We start from the raw sequence: 21258 nt of genomic DNA on the forward strand, positions 1-21258 counted from the left end.
TTCAAAATATCTTTTGCGTTCCACAGGGGGAAAAAATCTAAAACGGTTTGGAATGACATAAGGAAATGATGACCAAACTTTCATATTTGAGTGAACTGTCCCTTTAGGTCTTTTGTAGATTGAATTTTTCCAAAAAAAAAGCAAGTATGTAACTATTTGTTTGGCATATGGGTGAAAACTTGTTTGGCAACAATTATTATTTTCAATGCTCTGCCTCAGAAACTACACTCTTCAGCACTTTATCAGGGGAGAAAATTCAGTTTCCTGCACTTTTAAAATCTGGCCACTGCTCAACACGACATGTGCAGTGCCTTTTGGTCTGATTCATTGTGTATATAGTCATGATGCTCAAGACTAGAAGGATCTGTCACTGGACTTGAACCTGAACAGAAGCTCTGGCTGAGAGTCTCAAGCCCACTCTCCATTCGGCCCGGCATGAGTACGGCGTCTTTTCACTTCCCGCCTCCTTCCACACTGTCGCTGATATTGAAACTATGCATAGGGAAGTGTTTGTGACAGAATAAGAGAAGATGAGGGCGTGTGTGAAATGGAGTCATGACAGTTTCGGCCTAAAATAAACATATACTTGTTTGCTGAGTCTGCACTGTGGCTGCTTGTGGCTATGTGTCTTTGTGTGCTCGTGTGTATTTAATGGGCTGTCTGATTTTCCATCTTCCATCTTCACCTGCCTTGTAAATATCGCTAAGACACTCACATTGTTGGCAAAGTATTGTAAAATAAAGACACATTAACCTGGCCTACTAAACTGCCCAGGAAATGGTGGTGGTTTCCCTTTGCGATGGCCCACAGTAAACTCTAATGTATTTCCTTGTGTTTTTGGGCTGTGCGTGGGCAGTGTGGTTAGTGTTGGCCTGTGCACTTGCATGCGCATGTGAACGCTCCTCCCCTCCTCTCACAGAGGCCCACATCTCGATGGTGGCTGGTGAAAAAGACAGAATCAGTTCTGGCAAACAAGTGTTGAGAAAGTCAGACCTTTGTATAACTTCAGATGCATGGAATTTACACTTTCAGAATTCCGTATAAATTTTTGTAGAATTAAAACACCTGTCATACACAAACTTCTAATTGTCTCTTTGATGTTTGTTTTGCCTTTAGGCTCATTTGATAATGCTTTCAGCTGCTAATGAGGGTGTAGCACTCTCAGCTACTTCATGTTATCTTCATGTTACATTTTATGCATTGGCCAGATGCTTTTATCTAGTGCATTGCATTCAGAGTACATTAGAGTAGTTTTTGAGCTACAGTGAAGTCAGTATGATTCGATGTCCACAGCCTTTTTTCTTTCTTTAATAGGATGGATTTATGAGAATAGTAGGGCAAGAGTTGACTTTATCTGTTGTGTGTTGATTGGATTATGAAAAGTAGACATTTTAGACCTGAAGTTGTGGAGAGGATGCAAATTTTGTCCATTTAGGTCTGTAGTAGTTGTTAGAAAGTCAAACCCTATAATATGCATTTGTTTTTTAAAGGGGTCATATGACATTGGTAAAAAGAACATTATTTTGTGTATTTGGTGTAATGCAATGTGTTTATGCAGTTTAAGGTTCCAGAAAACACATTATTTTCCACATAATGTACATTTATCGTTGCCCCTCTATGCCCCGCCTTTCTGAAACACGTCGATTTTTAGAAAGCTCATAGTTCTAAAAAGAGAGGTGTATGCTGATTGGCCAGCTATCCAGTGCATTGTGATTGGCTGAATGCCTCAAGCGTGTGACGGAAATGTTACGCCCCTTACCATACTGTGATGCCTACTCTTGGATTTGGAATACATTTTAAGAATACTATTCCCATCAACTGGTCAAAATGCACAACGCCGCTGTATGCTGCTTGAAAGAAACGTGCACATGGGGGAACACGTGAGAGACGCGCTGCATGAAAGCACATTCACTCTCTGACAGCAGATGGTGCTAAACTGCAGAAAATGCAGCCCTTACCCTGGAAACCCTATAAATAAAGCAGCTGCCCTACTTTCCAAAACAATAATTTTAAATAGCCATTCAGATTTGTGTATTCGCTATGGTGTTCATCACAGTGCCAAATACTTAAATATTTAGATTTTAATAGGCTATTTATTTTCAAACTTTTTTTTTTCCACAACAGGGCCGTGGCAACAGCGAGAATAAAAGCTACACCTTCTTTCTTTGCGTGAACATTTGTTAGGCATTATGCAAATCTTCCCACATCGTGACGTAGACATGTGGGGGCGTGTTAGAATGAGACGTTTTAGGAGGGTGTGGACAAGTCTTAACTTTTTATAAAGAATATCTCTTTGGATTTGAGACTTTAGTCTTTGCAACTTTACAGATCTTCTTTATGCACCAAGAGCTTGTAACAGTCCAAAGAGAAAGGAAAAAATGAAATCGCTTCATATGACCCCTTTAAACAGACATTTGAATACCTATTAAATATCATATTTATTTTAGTATATTTGGGTATGTGTTATACAAATATATATTTCTAAGCATTTATGTTTTTACTATATTTTATGTTTAGTTTGATGGTTGGTATGTTGTTTTTTGGTTTTTTTTTTTTGTTGACTTTGAATCAACAATGTGGAGAAAAAACAGTGCAGATTCCAGGCCTACATGTAATTATTCCCCAGCTGTATTCAGAGGGGCTGTCAATGGATTTCTACTGGATTATTGCACTGATGAGTTTTTGATTCAATGACAGTCCTCCCAGATCTCCTCTGCTTCAAGAGGAAGCACACACTGAGTTGTCCGTCAGCAGGCTAACCCCACCTGTACTTGGGCTCGAGTGAGAATCCTGCAATCAAGAGAGATCACTTTGTGCATTCAAAGTGCGATTAAGGGTAATCCATTAACTATGTGACGCCAAAGGTTGGCATCCTTTTTATTTCTATCACTCCTGCTCACTTCATCATTCCTGCTCAGAAGATAAGGATGAGGAAACCTTGAATTACACTATTTCATCTGCAATTTCAGTTGATGTGCAGTCAACATGATGTTTATATGTGGCTGATTCAGCATTTACAGCTGAACTGCTAGTTTTTAAACCACTTTTTACCTTCCACAAGCCTGTTGTTTTCTTGTCTTTGTGCATCTTTGTTCTCATTTATATGACCACTATCTGATCAATATGTTTACATTGTGATCAATGACTGTGTTTCCATACATCTGTGTCCATGTCACCAGCTGCTGGGTTTATTTCTTTCTGGATGGTCTATATGAGACCTTCTGACTCCACACTGCTGGCGGCAGGAAAAGGAGGAAGACAAAAGATGAGTGTCCGAGAGATAACAGAGAGGAGGAAGAGGACTGCAGGGAAGATACTGAGTGGAGAAAGCAATGTTTTTGAGAGGCACTTATTAGTATTGCTACAACTATTGCTCATACTTCAGAGGTCTGATTGTGGTACGGACATGAATTATACCTCAAATCATGTGGCTATTTGTTGAGAGGTGTGCGAGCACTTTTCAAGCTGATTAAGCTTGCAAAAATGGGCAAAAAATCCGATAGACAGACACTGAAGGAGGAACTGAGTGAGAATGAAGTATCACAATATAATACTACACCGTTGTCACCTTAATGTCAATAATGCTTCATATCATTTTGGCTGTTTGTTGTATTATTTTTCTCTAAATGCTTATCGGTTTGTGCACAGCCCATTTTACTTCCTTAATACAACAGATTTATGAAAACAGCAGGATAAGACTTGACTTTATCCATTGTGTGTTGACTGGATTGCATAAAGTAGCTTTTTTTCAGATCTGAAGTTTGCAGTTGCTTGTGGAGAGGATGACGTTGCTTATTGTATTTTATTATATATTTAAATATTTAAATATTTAGAAAAAAATAATATATATATATATATATATATATAAAGAAAAAAATAATATATATATTTTTATATATTTTTTAAATGTGTTTTTGTTGATTGTTCGGTTTTTTTGTTGGGGGGTATAAAACACAAAGTTGGTTGTTGATCTCGTGTTTGATTGATTGCCAGCTGACTGGTGCATCTCTACACAAAAATGTTTTCTAGTTTATATAATATATGTTACCCTTGACCACAAAAGCAGTCTTAAGTCGCTGGGGTATAGTTTTAGCAATAGCCAAAAATACATTGTATGGGTCAAAATTTTAGATTTTTCTTTTATGCCAAAAATCATGAGAATATTAAGTAAAAATCATGTTCCATGTAGAAATTTTGTAAATTTCCTACTGTAAACATATCGAAACTTAATTTTTGATTAGTAAGATGCACTTTAAAGGCGATTTTCTCAATATTAAGATTTTTTTGCACCCTCAGATTCCAGATTTTCAAATAGTTGTATCTAACAAACCATACATCAATGGAAAGCTTATTTATTCAGCTTTCACATTTACCGATATGGGTGTTTCTATGGCCGATGCCGATATTTAGAAATCAGGGCAGCCGATTGGCCGATATATGATGCTGATTTCTTTGGCCGATTTTCTTTTTCTTTTTTCCCCCTTCATCTCGTGAAAGAGAGCTTGTGTATAGCAAATGACAAAGCACAAGATGGTAATAGTAGTAGAAGTAGTAGCCTAATTCATAGTAATAATACATGGCTCAATACTTAAGCACCTTGTCAAAACTGAAGCATGCCTTTTTCTTTATGTTTGCTGACACACACCAGAGTTTCCCGCAGTCTTGCAAATGCAAATTCATTCTCTGCCAGCAGGAGGTGCTGCTGGAGCGGGAGATATAGCGGTTTCCCCGGTAACGGCTGTAATCAAATAAGCCTACTTTATCAGGCATTACAGGAAAGATGACATTAAAATGATATCGAAGCTTTTCTGAAGACGCTCGTTTCTTTTCAAAGGTACATTTATATAAAAACACCCGCGCTGCATTTTAATTTTGAAACGTACAGTGCTCAGTTTATTCAAGGAAATATAAGTCTTTTGGAAAATCTATTTGTGGTGGTTAGTTTTGATATTGTGATGAACTGCCACAAATAACTCAATGTATGGGAAACACTAGACACTTCTGTCAAATGGCCATAGTGATAACAAAAATGAAAGAGTTCACTCAAATTACACAGCCTGCAGCTCACGAGTGATGACATCGTGGAGACTATTGTCAGCCCAGAAGTTTCGTCTAAATTGCATGTGTTTCTACTTTCACATGCAAATGACTTGTTGCACTTATGAATATAAGCATGATCGGTATCAAGTCTAGTAGGGTAAAACGTAATTACGCTTTCCAAACGGTCTGTTTTGGCCTGCCATCGTTAGCTGAAGCTGAATGTGAAAAAGGCACGGCTGCAGAGTGTGAGCTGCTCCGTCTCACGCAGCCAGAAAGAGAGAGATTCTCCGGTATGGCATTCTGCAACAAGGCTTAGCTGCCCGCAGATGCGCCTGCCTATAAATCGGTCGATGCAGTTCAATTATAAAATGCCAAAAATCGGCCAGATTAATCGGCCGGCAGATCAATTGGTCGACCTCTGGTGTTGTAATGTTTTGGTGAAAATGTCATTTTAAAACAATGTAATTTTAATTTTTTATTTAAAAAGAATAGGTGTAGAATTTGTGCTTCAGCTGCCCTGCAGCATCATGTTTGTGGTGTTTATTTTTTGCTTTTAATCTCCCAAAGATAATTCCGCTGTGATCCAATTAACGCCTGCATTACCCTCCTATTTTAACAGCAGTAATCAGCTCGCACTAATGCTGCAGGTATCAGAAGCAGCCCCGCTCTCAGATCTCAGCGCCCAGCGCTGGAACAGTCACGCCAAGCCACTAGAACAGCTTTTCTTCCTCCTGTCATCCTTTAATCAGCTCCATTTACATCACTTGCAAAGACCATATCACTCCTTGACACCCTTGAATTGTATTTCATCCACTGACTTTTACCCTCTGTTTGTCTGTGCGTCCGGCCGATCAAGCGCTGAGATGTGCAGCCGAGGTCCGTCCCTTCCGCTCATGATGGTGGCCCATTATTGTTGCTATGGGAACAGTCTCAACTTTGCTGTCTGTGCTGATCTTCTCCCTCTGTGCTTCGTTGAAAAGCAAACAAATTGAAGATGAGAAAGGAAATGCTGTAGCTGGTGGGATCTAGTGTAATGAAAGGTCAAGGTGGCCGTCTGATGGAGGATTTTCTGAATTAGGAGAGTGGTGTCTGTCCCGTGATTTAAGGATAATCTTCTCAACAGTAACTAATCCGCGGTCCACTGGTTAGGTTGTTATCATCTCTCACTGATGCAGGTTTGCGTCATATTTCATCCAAAAGAGGATAAAGTTAAATTGTTTTACATAAAAGCCTTTTTATTATGTCGTTATTTTCACAATAAATCAACCTAGAAAGTGTCTTTGCAAGGATGAATGCATGTTTACGATGAATTTCCATAAAATATATATCGCTTGTGGTCTTTCTTGTATTTCCTTCACTGTGTGATATTGATTTGATTATGAAAATGCTGCTTTGTTGGAACAGCTTCCCTCTTCAAAGCTAATCATATTCTATTTATTCATGGTGGTACAGCTGCTGTTTGAGCTGTCTCTTTCTTTTATTTGCTCTGGTTATACTTTTGTTTACATTGGCATGAAAAGAACTATGACAGGCCTCAATATAGCTGCTGTTTTCTTTGTTTTTTTATATATACAATACATTTTTCTTGTATTGTGCATGCTAAAAAGGCCAAGTCTTTCCATCAATCGTTCTGTTTCGCACCTTACCTAAATGTTCTCTTTCCTCCCTCTGTTGTCCAGGTTTCCTCTTGTTCAAGGATTTCTGCATGAACGAGATCGACGAGGCCCTTCCGCAGCTGAAGTTTTATGAGGAGGTAAAATTGGTTTAAATCTATATGGTCCTTTCATTGCTAACATGACAGTCTTTGTGGCATTTGTGTGGGTTTTTTACTGAATAGTTTCCAAGTTGTGTGTTTGACCTGACCTGTCCTCTTTCTGGTTGTGACCTTAAATGGCACAGCTCAGTCGTGAAGTTTTGTTCCCCCTCTATTGCCCTAAACAACACCATGTGTCCTATTAAAGAGTGTCGGGTTGTGTCTGAGATGACCATAATCTTGTTTTGTCCCCTTCAGATTAAAGAGTACGAGAAGTTGGATTCAGAAGAAGAGAGGCTAACTCGCAGTCGACAGATTTATGACGTGTACATTATGAAGGAGCTTCTATCATGTTCACATGTAAGAGAACATTTGGCAGAATAAAATTATCACTAGCAGACATTTCACATGCATATGGCAAAGGGCTGCATTATTAAGCAATACTAAAGATTATGTCTTTGCTGATTTTGCATTCAGCTACTTTTAAAACTTGTCACTTACAGCATGTTATTTAGATAATTTCTTGTTTTTCTGTTTTTATTTATAAACCATTTATCTTGGATTAATAGATGACCTGGCAAAAATAAACGACAAATATAATAATATAATCAGTATAAATAGTATTGTAATATGTGTATAAAAATTATTCTATTTATGATATTTGTTTTAAACATTTTTATTTATATATTTTATATTTATATAAAAAAAAAACTATTTTTCTTTTTTTACATTTATATACATTCTATATATATATATATATATATATATATATATATATATATATATATATATATATATATATATATATAAATAAATAAAGGGTGGGGGGAGATTTCTATTCTTAGACGCATCGTGATGCAGACGTGGACAATTCTGAATCCATTCACGAATGTCAAAAACGATTTCCTGTTTTTTAATGTTAATTGATAACTTGATGTTGATTGAACGCAAAAGGCAGAACTCTAACTGGCGTATGGAGGCATTTTGCTTCTAAGAAGTTGAAGGGGGAAAGACCCTGAACAATAGCCACACTATGCAAGTTGTGTCAAGCCAAACTAAAATATTTTGGAAATACAAATATGAGAAACCATATTACAGATTATGCTTAAGTCTGTGTTAATTTTCTACAAGTATGCTGCTACAGGCACATGTTTCTATTCCCATTGGTTCTTTGTAACCTTGTTGTTAACTTGCCAAATCACTTTCATTTGTTTTATTAATAAAAGATCTTGGAAATAAATTCATTATGGATCATTTCAGAAACTTTGCTTTCATAGTCAGACAGTGAGAAAAAAGAAAATCTGTATTAAAACAAAAGATCCATTGTTTTATCATCGCATCGCAGCCCTCTAAATCATAATCGAATCGTGAGGTGCTTATAGATATATACACATACACACACAATATATATTTTTTAAATTATTAGAAAAATTTTTTTTTTTTTAAATATATATATATATTTTATAATATAGGAATATAGGAGGAACGGGTTTCTATAATGCTGCTAGCTGGAGGGACTATGGTTCTTATTGTCCATTGCAGATCCGGAGACTCCATTCGGATGTTTCTTTTGAGAAAACAAGTGTCCCATTAGCCTCTGTCAGTTTCTAGTCATAGCTTTTCAGAAACAGGAAGCCTGAGTGAACCAACACAATGGCTTATAGGACACTCAAGGCCTGTGCAGTTATGTCACAGTGTTTTATGTTGTGATAACCGGGAATGCTTAAGAGTCTAATGTCAAACTTGACGTTTGTTCAGGGCGAACAGTTCTTGTTGTTTTAGTGTTTTGACCTCCCTTATCGCAAAATATCACTTAATCTACCTTCCTTTCTCACAGCCCTTCTCTAAGAAGGCAGTAGACCATGTCCAGACTCACCTAGCAAAGAAACAAGTTCCTCCGAATCTCTTTCAGGTAAGTCCCCCAACACAAAATAAAATCTAACCTGTTTTTAGGAAGTAGCAGGACTCCCAACAGATCCTGATGCATTTGTTTGCTTTGCTTTTTCCAGCCATACATAGTTGAGATCTGTGACAGTCTTCGAGGAAAGATCTTTCAGAAGTTCATTGAAAGGTGACACAGACGGCTACAAATAAACTTACTTTTTCATTACATGAGAATGATTTTAACATCTTAAAACCTTTCACTTCACTCTGTAGTGACAAGTTCACACGTTTTTGCCAGTGGAAGAATGTAGAGCTCAACATCCATGTGGGTTTTTCCTTACATTTGGTGTTTTTATTCACCTGTAAGTTGTTTGTTTTCCTTTATAAACTGGTTCTCTTTAATATTGCCCTTGTTTTTGCAAATAGTTGACGATGAATGACTTCAGCGTGCATCGGATTATCGGCAGAGGGGGGTTTGGAGAGGTTTACGGATGCAGGAAAGCAGACACAGGGAAAATGTAAGTGCTGTTGTAAGGATCAAACCAAGAAGAAGACAAATTTGGGTTTGCATAAAAGCATCTGCTCATTTACTGTGTGTGTCTCAGGTATGCCATGAAGTGTTTGGATAAAAAGCGAATCAAAATGAAGCAGGGAGAAACGCTAGCGCTCAACGAGAGAATCATGCTGTCGTTGGTCAGCACTGGGGTGAGTGAAACATACAAACTCAGACCACACACTAACATCCCTGTCTCACTTGTTTGACCCTCTCTATCTCTTTCTCTCTCTGCAGGACTGCCCTTTCATAGTGTGTATGACATATGCCTTCCACACTCCTGATAAATTGTGTTTCATCCTGGACTTGATGAATGGTAAGGGCAACCATCATCTCTTTGGCCTGCTATAGATTACACATTACAAAAATATGAGGCATTTTATCGAACTAAAACTATTTAGTTTAATGCCCAATGCTAAAACTTCGAATGCATGACTTTTTGCCACCCAAAAGAACAAAAAGAAATTGGACTCTGTCATATCATTCTAATACTATTTTAAAAAAAAAATTGTTTTGAAGTAGATTTTTTTTTTTTTTTTTTAGCTTTAATTTTAGTTAATGATTTCAGATTTTTATAAAGTATAGTTGGTTAAGTATAATTTTTAGTATTTATTCATCATTATTTATTCGTTTATTTAGCTTTAACTAAATGAAAATGAGAAATATTGCCTTGGCAACTAACTGAAATTAAATGGGTTTCTAAATAAAATTATTCTATTCTTTAAGATTTATTTTATTTCAAGTTACGAAAATGTTTATGGTTTTAGCTAATGTTAACCCTGGTTCATAGTAATTTCAGTGGTTTTGCTTTAAATGCATGAGCATATTTTTGTGCTGAAAGTTTGAACTGAATACGTGAATACCATGAAGTGTATGAACTGAAGTGTGAATATCATGAGCATCTTTAAATCTTACAGATCGAAGCCAACACCTCCCAGTGTAAGATTGTAAAAGCCCATTTAGAGCTCTAATTTTGGCCTTCCTCTATAACTTAATGTCAGTTTGAATATGGGGCGGAGCTTCCTCTTCAGACTCTCACACTTCCTATATCTGTGCTGCAGCGTGGGCCACTTCTCTGAACGTCCTTCTGGATTTGTGATACAGTCACATCACTTACACAGGTCTTCAGAAACAGAGGAACATACTCTACAAAAACATTTGGACACTGATGAGTCCATTAATAATAACCCTTGCTACATATCAGTATGATAAACATTTGCCCAAAAAATGTGTAACGTTGAAGTGGCTGTTCATGTGACGTCTCTCCATCAAATTACTCTTACAGGGTAGACTAGAAGATCCCTAACTGACCTATTATTTGTAACGTAATTAGAGAAGATAGGTGTTTTGCAAACTGCAATTAAATATAAATGTCATTGCTCAAAAAAAAAAAAAAAAAAGCTGTTAGGGAAATTTCATTAATTAAAAATTTGAATTTAATCCAGAAGTAATCATCAGGTTTCCCAACAGAATCGTTGGGGATTTCAGGGATTTCTTCAGTATCTTTCATTTCTTTATGTAATTTAATTCAGTTTAATTTTTTCTTTAATTTATTTTTGTTTTGTTTAGTTTTTTAATTGTATATTTTTCATTTAGTTTAATTTTTTCATGGTTTATTTTATTTTGCTGTATTTTTAGATATTTTTTTTTTTAATTCCCTACCACTGAAAAAGTGGTAGCACTTTACAATAAGGTGTCATTTGTTAACATTAGTTTATGTATTAAATAACATAAACGAACAATAAACAATACATTTATTGCACTATTTATTAATCTAATTATTAAAAAATACAGTTGTTTATTGTTCGTTAGTTCACAGTGCATTAATTAATGTTAATAAACGCAACTTGTGATTTTAATAATACATTAGTAAATGCTGAAATTAACATTAACTAAGATTAATAAATGTTGTAATGTGTTGTTCATTCTTTGTTCATGTTAACTAATGAAGTTAACCAATGTTAACTTATGATCCTTATTGTAAAGTGTTACCGAAATGGTAATGAAGTTAAAAGGTTTAAAATCACTGATTCATGAGATTTATTGTGATTATATTCTATTGACTGCTCGTATACATTTATAACACTGTGTAATTGTTTGATATTGTACTTGTGTCTTTCAGGTGGAGACCTTCACTATCACCTGTCTCAGCACGGTGTCTTCAGCGAGAAAGATATGCGCTTTTATGCAGCTGAGATCATACTGGGCCTCGAACACATGCACAATCGATTCGTCGTCTACAGAGACCTCAAGGTAAGGTCATCGCCGTCCCAGTCATTCCTTTTTCACAGAGAAAGAATTGTTCGTACCGTCCTCTGTCACTGCAAAGCATGTTGATCTGTGCTTGCGATTCCCTGTTGCTGCTGGAAAGGGAAAATGAAATGTTCCGTTAAGTTTGTGTATTTTGTAACGTAAGCTTGTATCTGTTCTGCGTCGTCGTCTGAGGTTATTTTTATTAAGTTTGGCTGAGCTGCCTCTCTTGGCAGCACTGTTTATTGTCTTTAAACGGAAAAGTACGTCAAATGATGGAGCGAGTCATGGTTAACCTACAGTCCCAGACGTTGAGTGTAGCCTTCCATTCAGATGACCGCGGATATCACGTACTTTGTCGACCCTCCGTGTGGAAGCAGCAGGAGTGCAGCTATGCGATCGTTGTGAATTATGCAATTTTAAGTGAGATGTTTGGGCTTCACGCTGCCAGATTGCTGAGAATATGCAGGATCTTCCCTGGCAAGCTCCTGAAACGGGACACTGCACATGCGAGCGGGGCGCATTTGGTGAGCGAACGATCCTGTTGTTTTTCCACAGTACCACTGCTGTTTGTGTAGAAGAAAAACTTGTCCCTCTGAGCAACGTTCCTGAGAGCCATAATACATGGCAAGATTTTCAGTGCAGTATGTCTCTTAAAGGGATAGTTCACCTAGAAATGAAGTTCGTCAGTTCACTTTTCCTCATCTTGTATGCTCCATTTTTTTTTTTACCTGGAACATTACAGGAGATGCTTTTTAATAGTCTTTACACAGGTCTTTTTACCCACTGGTAGTTTAAAGCTCATAGAAAATCTCATTGCTCAAAATCTAATGTTAGACATTGTTTAATTAACTTTGTATTTGTAATTTTGTTCTATTTTACTTACATATGCTTGAAAAAAAAATGTTCCCCCATATTTTATTGCTGGCAGTTCACTTGGCTTTAAAAATGTTTGAACTTTATTAGTTATGCCACTAGTACCACTAGCTGTGGTATGGTGGAAATGATCTAGAAATGATCTGTGACTCAAAATCCGTAATATGATCTGATATGTCTGATCCGTAGCACCCTTACTCTCTTGTTATTTGAAGAAAGAATGCAAACACAGAAGTTTTTGATCATGCTGATTTGTCCACAGTTGTCCAAGTTCAGCTGATGTCCTTTTTATTCAGGTTTGATCAATTAATTTTGGTCTACCAAAATCTGAAGAATGGGCTACCAGGAATGGTGAAATTTTGCGAGCCCTGATATTACATTTTTATTTTTATTTTGAAATCTCATTGTTCAAAATCCCAGTATATTAAACTCCCAGTATATTCTCATTTTCTGTGATTGCATGACATTAGGTGGCTGGTTGGTCAAATTTTTTTTATTTTTTATTTTTTGTGTTTGTTTTATTTTATTATATTTGTTTTAATTTTGAAATCTCATTGGTTGACGTATGAGTATATTTGAGTGTGTGTGTATACAGTCGTGGTCAGAATTATTGGCACCCTTGGTTAATATGATCAAAGAAGGCTGTGAAAATAAATCTGCAATTTTAATCATTTTGATCTTTTATTTAAAAAAAATCACAAATATCTAACCTTTAATTGAACTAAAAACAATTGAAAATGGGGGAAAATCTCATTATGAAATAAATGTTTTTCTCAAATACACGTTGGACAAAATGATTGGTACCCCTACAAATTCTTATGAGTAAAATATCTGTGAAGTATATTTCCATTCATATTTACAATTTTAAACATGCCAGGGTGATTATGAACATGAAATTATCCAGCCATGGCTTCCCGTTTTTTACAGGAATATAAAGAGGAGGGAAAACAAAGGCCAAATTCCCTTAATCATCCATCACAATGATAAAAACCAAAGAATATATTTATGATGTGCAGCAAATGATATTTATTTTTAATGGTGTATAAATAGGAGGGAAAACAAAATTAATGACTCACCCTCATGTTGTTCCAAACCCGTGAGACCTCCGTTCATCTTCGGAACACAGTATAAGATATTTTAGATTTAGTCCGAGAGCTTTCTGTCCCTCCATTGAGAATGTATGTACGGTATACTGTCCACGTCCAGAAAGGTAAATAAAAACATCTTCAAAGTAGTCCATGTGACATCAGAGGGTCCGTTAGAATTTTTTGAAGCATCGAAAATAAATTTTGGTCCAAAATTATCAAAAACTACGACTTTATTCAGCTTTGACTTCTTTCCCGGGTCTGTTATTAGCGCGTTCACAGCACATCCGGTTCGCGAACGAATCACTCGATGTAACCGGATCTTCTTGAACCAGTTCACCAAATCGAACTGAATCGTTTGAAACGGTTCGCGTCAACAATAAGCATTAATCCACAAATGACTTAAGCTGTTAACTTTTTTAACATGGCTGACACTCCCTATGAGTTCAAATAAACCAATATCCCGGAGTAATTCATTTACTCAAACAGTACACGGACTGAACTGATGACCGAGCCAGATAACGAACGAAACATTGATTCGTTCTCGAGTCAAGAACCGTGCATTTTTGCATCGGTTTTCGGATCACCGGTAGTGATGGGAAGTTCTGTTCGTTTTCCGCGAACCGGTTCTTTCGGAGAGTTTGATTCAATAAACCGGTTGCCGAAAACGGTTCACCAGTTCTTTCGCGCTCGACGTAATGACTTCATTGGCGATGATTGCCCTTGATTCAAGCCTTCGGTTTACCCGCGCTCATAACATTAGCACAGAATCAGTTCAGAATCAATCAACAAAAGAACCAGTTCGGTTCAGACGCCCTGTGTGGCAGTCTGCTTCACGCATGCGCAGTATCATCAGCTCCTCGGTTCTTGAACCGGACGCGTCCGACAGAAACGGTTCTTGACTCGAGAACGAGTCAATGTTTCGTTCGTTATCTGGCTTGGTTCAGTCAGTGTACTGTTTGAGTAAATGAATTACTCCGGGATATTGGTTTGTTTGAACTCAGAGGGAGTGTCAGCCATGTTAAAAAAGCTAACAGCTTAAGTCATTTGTGGATTAATGCTTATTGTTGACGCGAACCGTTTCAAACGATTCAGTTCGATTTGGTGAACTGGTTCAAGAAGATCCGGTTACATCGAGTGATTCGTTCGCGAACCGGATATCACTAAACTGCAGTGTTGTGAACGCGCTTCTAACAGACCCGGGAGAGAAGTCAATGCTGAATAAAGTCGTAGTTTTTGATATTTTTGGACCAAAATGTATTTTCGATGCTTCAAAAAATTCTAAAGGACCCTCTAATGTCACATGGACTACTTTGAAGATGTTTTTATTACCTTTCTGGACGTTGACAGTATACCGTACATACATTCTCAGTGGAGGGACAGAAAGCTCTCGGACTAAATCTAAAATATCTTATACTGTGTTCCGAAGATGAACGGAGGTCTCACGGGTTTGGAACAACATGAGGGTGAGTCATTAATGACATAATTTTGATATTTGGGTGAACTATCCCTTTAAGCTTCACAAATTAGAAAGTGACTTTAAGAAAAGAGTTAGAACAGTGAAAATTCCCATTTCCTCCATCAGGGGAATAATTAAAGATTTCCAATCAACAGAAAATGTCGCAAATCTGCCTGGAAGAGGACAAGTGTCTATCGTCCTAATCCACGGTGAGGAGGAGAGTTTGAGTGACTCTCCAAGGACCACAGCTGGAGAATTGCAGAAAATAGTTGAGTCTCAGGGTCAGAAAACCTTAAAAAAAAAAAAAATCAAACCGCACCTACACCACATGTTGTTTGGGAGGGTTTCAAGAAAAATAAATCAAGAAAAGGAAATGCTCTCCAAAAACAATCCCCAGCATATTCTGTTGTCAGACACAACTGGATCTTCAGATGAAACTAAAAAAATTTGCTTTTTAGCAATAAACACTCAAGATGGGTTTGGTGCACACAGGGATCTGCTGGAGGTCCTGGACATCTTGTTCAGATACATGGCATCTTCGATTCTATCAAATACCAACAGATAAAAAAAATCAAAAAGTGACTGACTCTGTTAGAAATCTTATAATGGGCCATGTTTGGATCTTCCAACCGGACAATAATCCAAAAACAAACCTTAAAAACAACACAAAAATGGGTCACAGGGCACCAAACCAAACTTCTGCTAATTGTCTCTGATCTCTTGTCAGGTGCTCTCTAACCTCATCAGGTATTATAGGAGAAAACTCAGAGCTGTTATTATGCCAAATGGAGGTTTCAAAAAGCATTATAAAAAAGGGTACCATTAATTGTGCCCAATGTGTTTTAGAGAAAAACATTTGTCATAATTATATTTCCCCCCGATTTTAAATTCTTATTCTCCAATGAAAGGTTAGACTTATGTGAATTTTTTAAATAAAAGATCATAATGATTAACAATGCAGATTAATTTTCACAGTTGCCTTTGATCATATTTACTAAGGGTGCCAATAATTCTGACCACAACTGTGTGCGCGTGTGTGTGTGTGCGCGTATGTGTGTGTGTGTGTGTTTTTTTTTTTTTTTTTTGTGTAATGTGTGTGTATATATATATATATATATATATATATATATATATATATATATCTATATATATATATATATATATATATATCTATATCTATATCTATATATATATATATCTGGATAAATCTTAAGTCAGAATCCCTGAACATTAAACATCAAATATATTCTCATTGGCTGTTATTGTGTGGCGCTGTGTGATGTAAATGCTTTCTGTTGCATATAGTGTTTGTTGGTCAATTTTAGCTTTTTGCTTAGAGAAAGTTTTACACTTGCTGTTTTTCTTCATTAAATGTACTCCATTTAATCACAGTGATGCTGTTTTTGTAGATGTTGCTTACAAAAGGACAGTCTGTTCTTTATCAGGCTCTTAAAAAGATTTTTTGGACTGTTGGACGGTGTCCTAATCTCCACATCACTTTCTGTTCCTCACAGCCTGCAAATATCCTGTTAGACGAACATGGACATGTTCGCATTTCTGACCTGGGCCTGGCCTGCGATTTCTCCAAAAAGAAGCCTCACGCCAGCGTGTAAGTTCCTCTTCACAAGGCTTCAAAACCTCATCTTTTATTAGTGCAAAATAAAAGTGTCTGTTGTTTGGGGAAGGTGTGGTTGCTACTGTTCTCTAACGATGTTTCTTTGAGCATACACAAGCTCTTTGTTGTTTCATACTCGTGCATATTGCAGCAGGGGTTTTTGTTGTTTGTTTTTTTGCAGTCAGCTATGGAATTTTATACCACAGTCTAATCCGTTTTCTCTATGTGCATGTATATAAATGCTTTTACCAACGAATTTCATATAAGCAGTCACGTTATACATGCAAACAGTGTTTGTGCTCAGATTTTCACTTAAATTGTTTTGGCTGTGGTGTTTTTCAGTGTCCTTTCATCTGAATTGTTGTAATGAATCTCTTTATTTTTCAATGATTTTTTTAGAAATGTTTCCCATTTGAAGGGAACAATTAAGTTTTTTTTTAATAACCTCAGTGTACACCAAGGTTCAAAAGTTAATTTGTTCAAAAATGTAGTAAAACATTAATATTGTGGAATATTTGTACAATTTAAATGAACTAGTATTTTAATATATATTAAAAAGTACTTAATTCCTGTGGTGGCAAAGCTAAATTGTCAGTATAACATCCTTCAGAAATCATTCTAATAGGCTGATTTGATGCAGTAATGTAATATGCAGACAAACTGATGTTTTCAAACCAAAGCTCTGTCTCATGCACTGAAAGCAAGTTGTGGATATGACATCATAACGGTGACAATTTTAACATATGGCTGTTTACATGTCAGCACCAATACAGTGCTCATTTCACATTCAAAAACAGTTTTATTCATGAAATATTCTCTCTAAATATAGACAGTGCAATCTTAAAAGCACAGTAGCGAAAACATCCTGGTAAATGCAAAGGTCAGAGAGAGGATGGAAAACCTTTTGTGTGTAATGTAGCAGTTCTTTAAATGTTTGTATGAGAATGAGCTTTGTTGTGTTTACAGTCAATGTGTGCTCAGCCTGGGGGGTGTGTACGCTTTGAATTTAATGTGCATTAATTGCTGTGTTTGCAGAGGTACCCATGGCTACATGGCACCTGAGGTTCTGCAGAAAGGAACAGCGTATGACAGCAGCGCCGACTGGTTCTCTCTGGGCTGCATGCTGTTCAAACTCTTGCGAGGGTAAGAACGCCCTCTGCAGCAGCCCACTCATGAATTCTTTATCTTTCTCTCTCTTTTAGTCTCTGTCTGTTTTTCTCACCTGTTTGATGTGGAGTGTAAAGTTTAAATGTCAGGGGTTTGGAGGTAGGAGGTCAGGAGCAGACATCATAGAGAAGAAAGACACAGAGAGTGGGGGTGGAGACCACTGAAACAGTTGCTAGGTGGAGAGTGGGGAGGGGGTGTAATGGGGGAGGAGTCTGGGGCATGTCTTTTCACTGAGTGTCATACGCACTTCAAAGCAGAATAGAAGAAGTTCAGAACTGGCCTGAAAACACACTCTTTTTTTACTTTACAAAACAAAAAAACATGAATTCTATATGTATTCTGTATAATCGATATAGATGTATATATTTATCATTATATATAAATTAATTATTTGATTTTATAAATTATATAATTTATATATATAATTTAAATGTATTTACCATTTTAGAGATAATTTAATTATATATATATCACTTTAATCTTTTCAATAATTATCATTTTAATTTATATCTGCATTTGTATATGCAATGTTTGGTGATTTATTTTAATTTGTACCATGGTCTGTTTGTATACTGGATTCTGATTGGCTGGCAGGTGTGCATTAAAACCTTTTAATGCACAGGTAGTATCAAGTCAGTTTAATCACCGTTCTATATTAATGCATACACACAGAGAGAGAGAGAGATCGGAGATCGCAGATTGCACTGTGTGCACACAGAAATTTGTTACCGCTTCCCCGCGACTTTTATTTTAAAAATAGCCTAGATACTATATAGCTACATTATACAGTCTCTCCAGGATTTTACGGAACTTTTTTCTGATTTTTGTGGCATAAAATGACTGATTTTGCTGCGGCTTTTCTCAAAATTTGCGGTTATATTTGCTGCATTTCTTATTGTTTTGCAGTGAAAATATACCACAGACAACATTCTTCTAACACTGTTATGACTTTTCTGACTTCAAGAACCACTGTAGGTCTCTAGTGCCATTAAGTTCTACTAGGGATGTCAACGATTAATCGATGAATGATTAATTGTCGATAAGAGATGCAATCGATTAAAGCTGTCGATGGTTGGTTAACCGATTTAATGTTGAGCTGCTTGTGGCTCATGCGCACTCAACACGTGGGAGAGGCTGTGAGTGACGGTGACGCTATATAAATGCATCATTATTCATTCACAATGTACAAATTAAGCTTTTAATGTGATTTAAACTTTAAAAGTCCATTAAAATAGAAACAACACAAAAGTTCTTCAACATGGAAAGCAATAGAAATGTAGTAACTAAGTCATTTCCCCAGATAATTGTTTCATATCGTGCACTTTGCAGGGCTGCGGGACACAGGACAGAAAGGCTATCATACAACTTGTTAATTCATTCCTACAACTTATTAATTTGTGGCAACTGTCCATGTTTCATTTTTGTTCCCTAAATAACCCATGATTTAACTGAAATAAGGGAACAAATTAATAAATCGAACGAATTCTTAATTCATGAAATCTTTAATTTCCCTTCCCATGTTTACCAGAGTTAGAGATGCGAAAACGGTGATTAAAAGTAAAAAACAATAAAATAAACCTGCGAAATTAGAGGGTTAGACTGTGAAGATTTAGGAAAAGAAACGATGCCTAAATGTTATTGAATTTGTGGAAATTCGTGACCAACCAGCAAACCAGAACAAAGCCACATAAATGAAGGCTATAGGCTCGAACGGCATCCAGAGGCATGGTGGCGATCTAACATTTTCTAGTTAAGCTTGGTCGTGATCTAACATTTCCCAGTTAACCTATTATTCCTCTAATAAACAAAGCTTTTATACTAAATAAATAATTGCTGGATTCAAAACAGCGATTAATAGGCGCTGTGACCGACACTGACAATACGTTTTCCCGGAGCATTCAGTGATGTCACTAAACGGTGATGCCATCGTTCACAAGTTTCTGCATGGACCTAACTAGGGCACAGGTTCTCAAGCCCTGGGACAAAATGGGATGCTTTAAGGAAAATGTATAGTCTATATAAGTAATAGGCCTAACATAAAAATAACAATTTGTTTTCTTTTTTTTTTTTAAATATGCGAAATATATCTGATTTAAATAATTAAGATAACGGATTTAAAACAGAAGTGTGGCGGCGCTCCATAAGTTCACGGAAAGAAAAGGATGACAACGCACATTCTGTTTGTTTGCTTTATTTTACATGAGCACAAATCTTCTGTTTTTATTGTGAGTGTGCACAAATGAAAGTAAACAATTTTGCGGAAAAGGTTGTTTTATTTTTATTTTTTTTATGTCTCAGCTGTTTCGTAGCTTATTTTTACCCATCTGGTCAAATGTTGCACTGCAAACATTAACAGCTTTAACTTGTCAGTGCTGGCAAATGACGATGGTATAAGCGGGATAATGCATGGCTAGCTGTGCATTTAATGATTTCACATCGAGTGGTTCTTGGCCTCCACGTCGTACATTAAAATTGTTTAATGCACAGCTAGCATAAACATGTGTGTGTGTGAATTTTGTGTCTTTTTTATATATTTGTTTATTTTATTCTTCTATTTTAGTATTTAAACTTGTTTGTTTTTTTTTCAGTTAGTTGCTAATGCAACATTTCAATGAAATTTATGAATTTTTTTTTGTTTTTGTTTTTCATTTTTCCTGTAATGTTTCTACTTTTTCATATTAGCATAATTTATTAAGATAAACAACATGTTTTATAGTTTAAGGTAACGATAAAACTGGTAGTTAGCCTTTCAGAGGATCCATCTCAATTGTTGCTTTACACCAAAATGATAAGACAGTAAAATATGACCATGATGTGAATAAATAAGCTTTCCATTCATGTATGGTGTGTTAGGATCGGACAATAGTTGGTCGAGGTGCAACTATTTGAAAATCTGGAATCTGAGGGTTCAAAAAATAAAAATATTGAGAATCGCCTTTTAAGTTGTCCAAATGAAGTCCTTAGCAATGCATCTTACAAATCAAAAATTAAGTTTTGATATATTTGCAGTAGGAAATTTACAAAAAAATTTCATGGAACATGGTCTTTACTTAATATCTTAATGATTTTTGCCATAAAAGAAAAATCGATCATTTTGACCCATACAATGTATTGGTGGCTATTGCTACAAATATACCCCAGCGACTTAAGACTTTGTGGTCCAGGGTCACAATGATCAGCGACTGTGATTGAAACTTTTCGAACTCTCACGCCTGCACGTCAATGCTAAATCACTGTGTGTCCTCTCTGAGGTTGCGAGGCTAAGCATTGTGTGTTCAGTTAAGTGAACTCCGTTTCTTCTCTTCTTGCAGGCACAGTCCATTCAGGCAGCACAAGACCAAAGACAAACATGAGATCGACCGCATGACCCTTACCATGGTGAGAAACCAAAGCCCCGTCTTTCTCTGTTGTTAGTCTTTATGTACCTTCACACATAATCATGTATATATATATGAGTGCTCTGATTTAAGTTTCTTGGTGCAGGATGAAAAATCCCATAAAAAACTACCTAGAAGATCTTAACAACCACCCAGTTCTTAGTTATAGCTTTAAAGACTTCAATTGAATCTTATCTAC

General features: G+C 36.4%; 1 protein-coding gene across 1 annotated transcript in view; it reads left to right on the plus strand.

Annotated features, from left to right (window-relative positions):
* Window positions 1-21258, plus strand: part of grk3 (G protein-coupled receptor kinase 3) — a 51822-nt gene that overhangs the window by 17682 nt on the left and 12882 nt on the right. The window contains exons 3-14 of the mRNA XM_042733119.1: window positions 6720-6793; window positions 7052-7153; window positions 8631-8705; window positions 8803-8864; window positions 8951-9002; window positions 9104-9195; window positions 9283-9382; window positions 9468-9546; window positions 11353-11483; window positions 16415-16509; window positions 17551-17658; window positions 20994-21060. Of these exons, the coding sequence (XP_042589053.1) occupies window positions 6720-6793; window positions 7052-7153; window positions 8631-8705; window positions 8803-8864; window positions 8951-9002; window positions 9104-9195; window positions 9283-9382; window positions 9468-9546; window positions 11353-11483; window positions 16415-16509; window positions 17551-17658; window positions 20994-21060 (1037 nt within the window). The remainder of the gene's footprint in view (window positions 1-6719; window positions 6794-7051; window positions 7154-8630; window positions 8706-8802; window positions 8865-8950; window positions 9003-9103; window positions 9196-9282; window positions 9383-9467; window positions 9547-11352; window positions 11484-16414; window positions 16510-17550; window positions 17659-20993; window positions 21061-21258) is intronic.

This window comes from Cyprinus carpio, chromosome B10, assembly GCF_018340385.1.
Source record: "Cyprinus carpio isolate SPL01 chromosome B10, ASM1834038v1, whole genome shotgun sequence".
Classification (NCBI taxonomy): domain Eukaryota; kingdom Metazoa; phylum Chordata; class Actinopteri; order Cypriniformes; family Cyprinidae; genus Cyprinus; species Cyprinus carpio.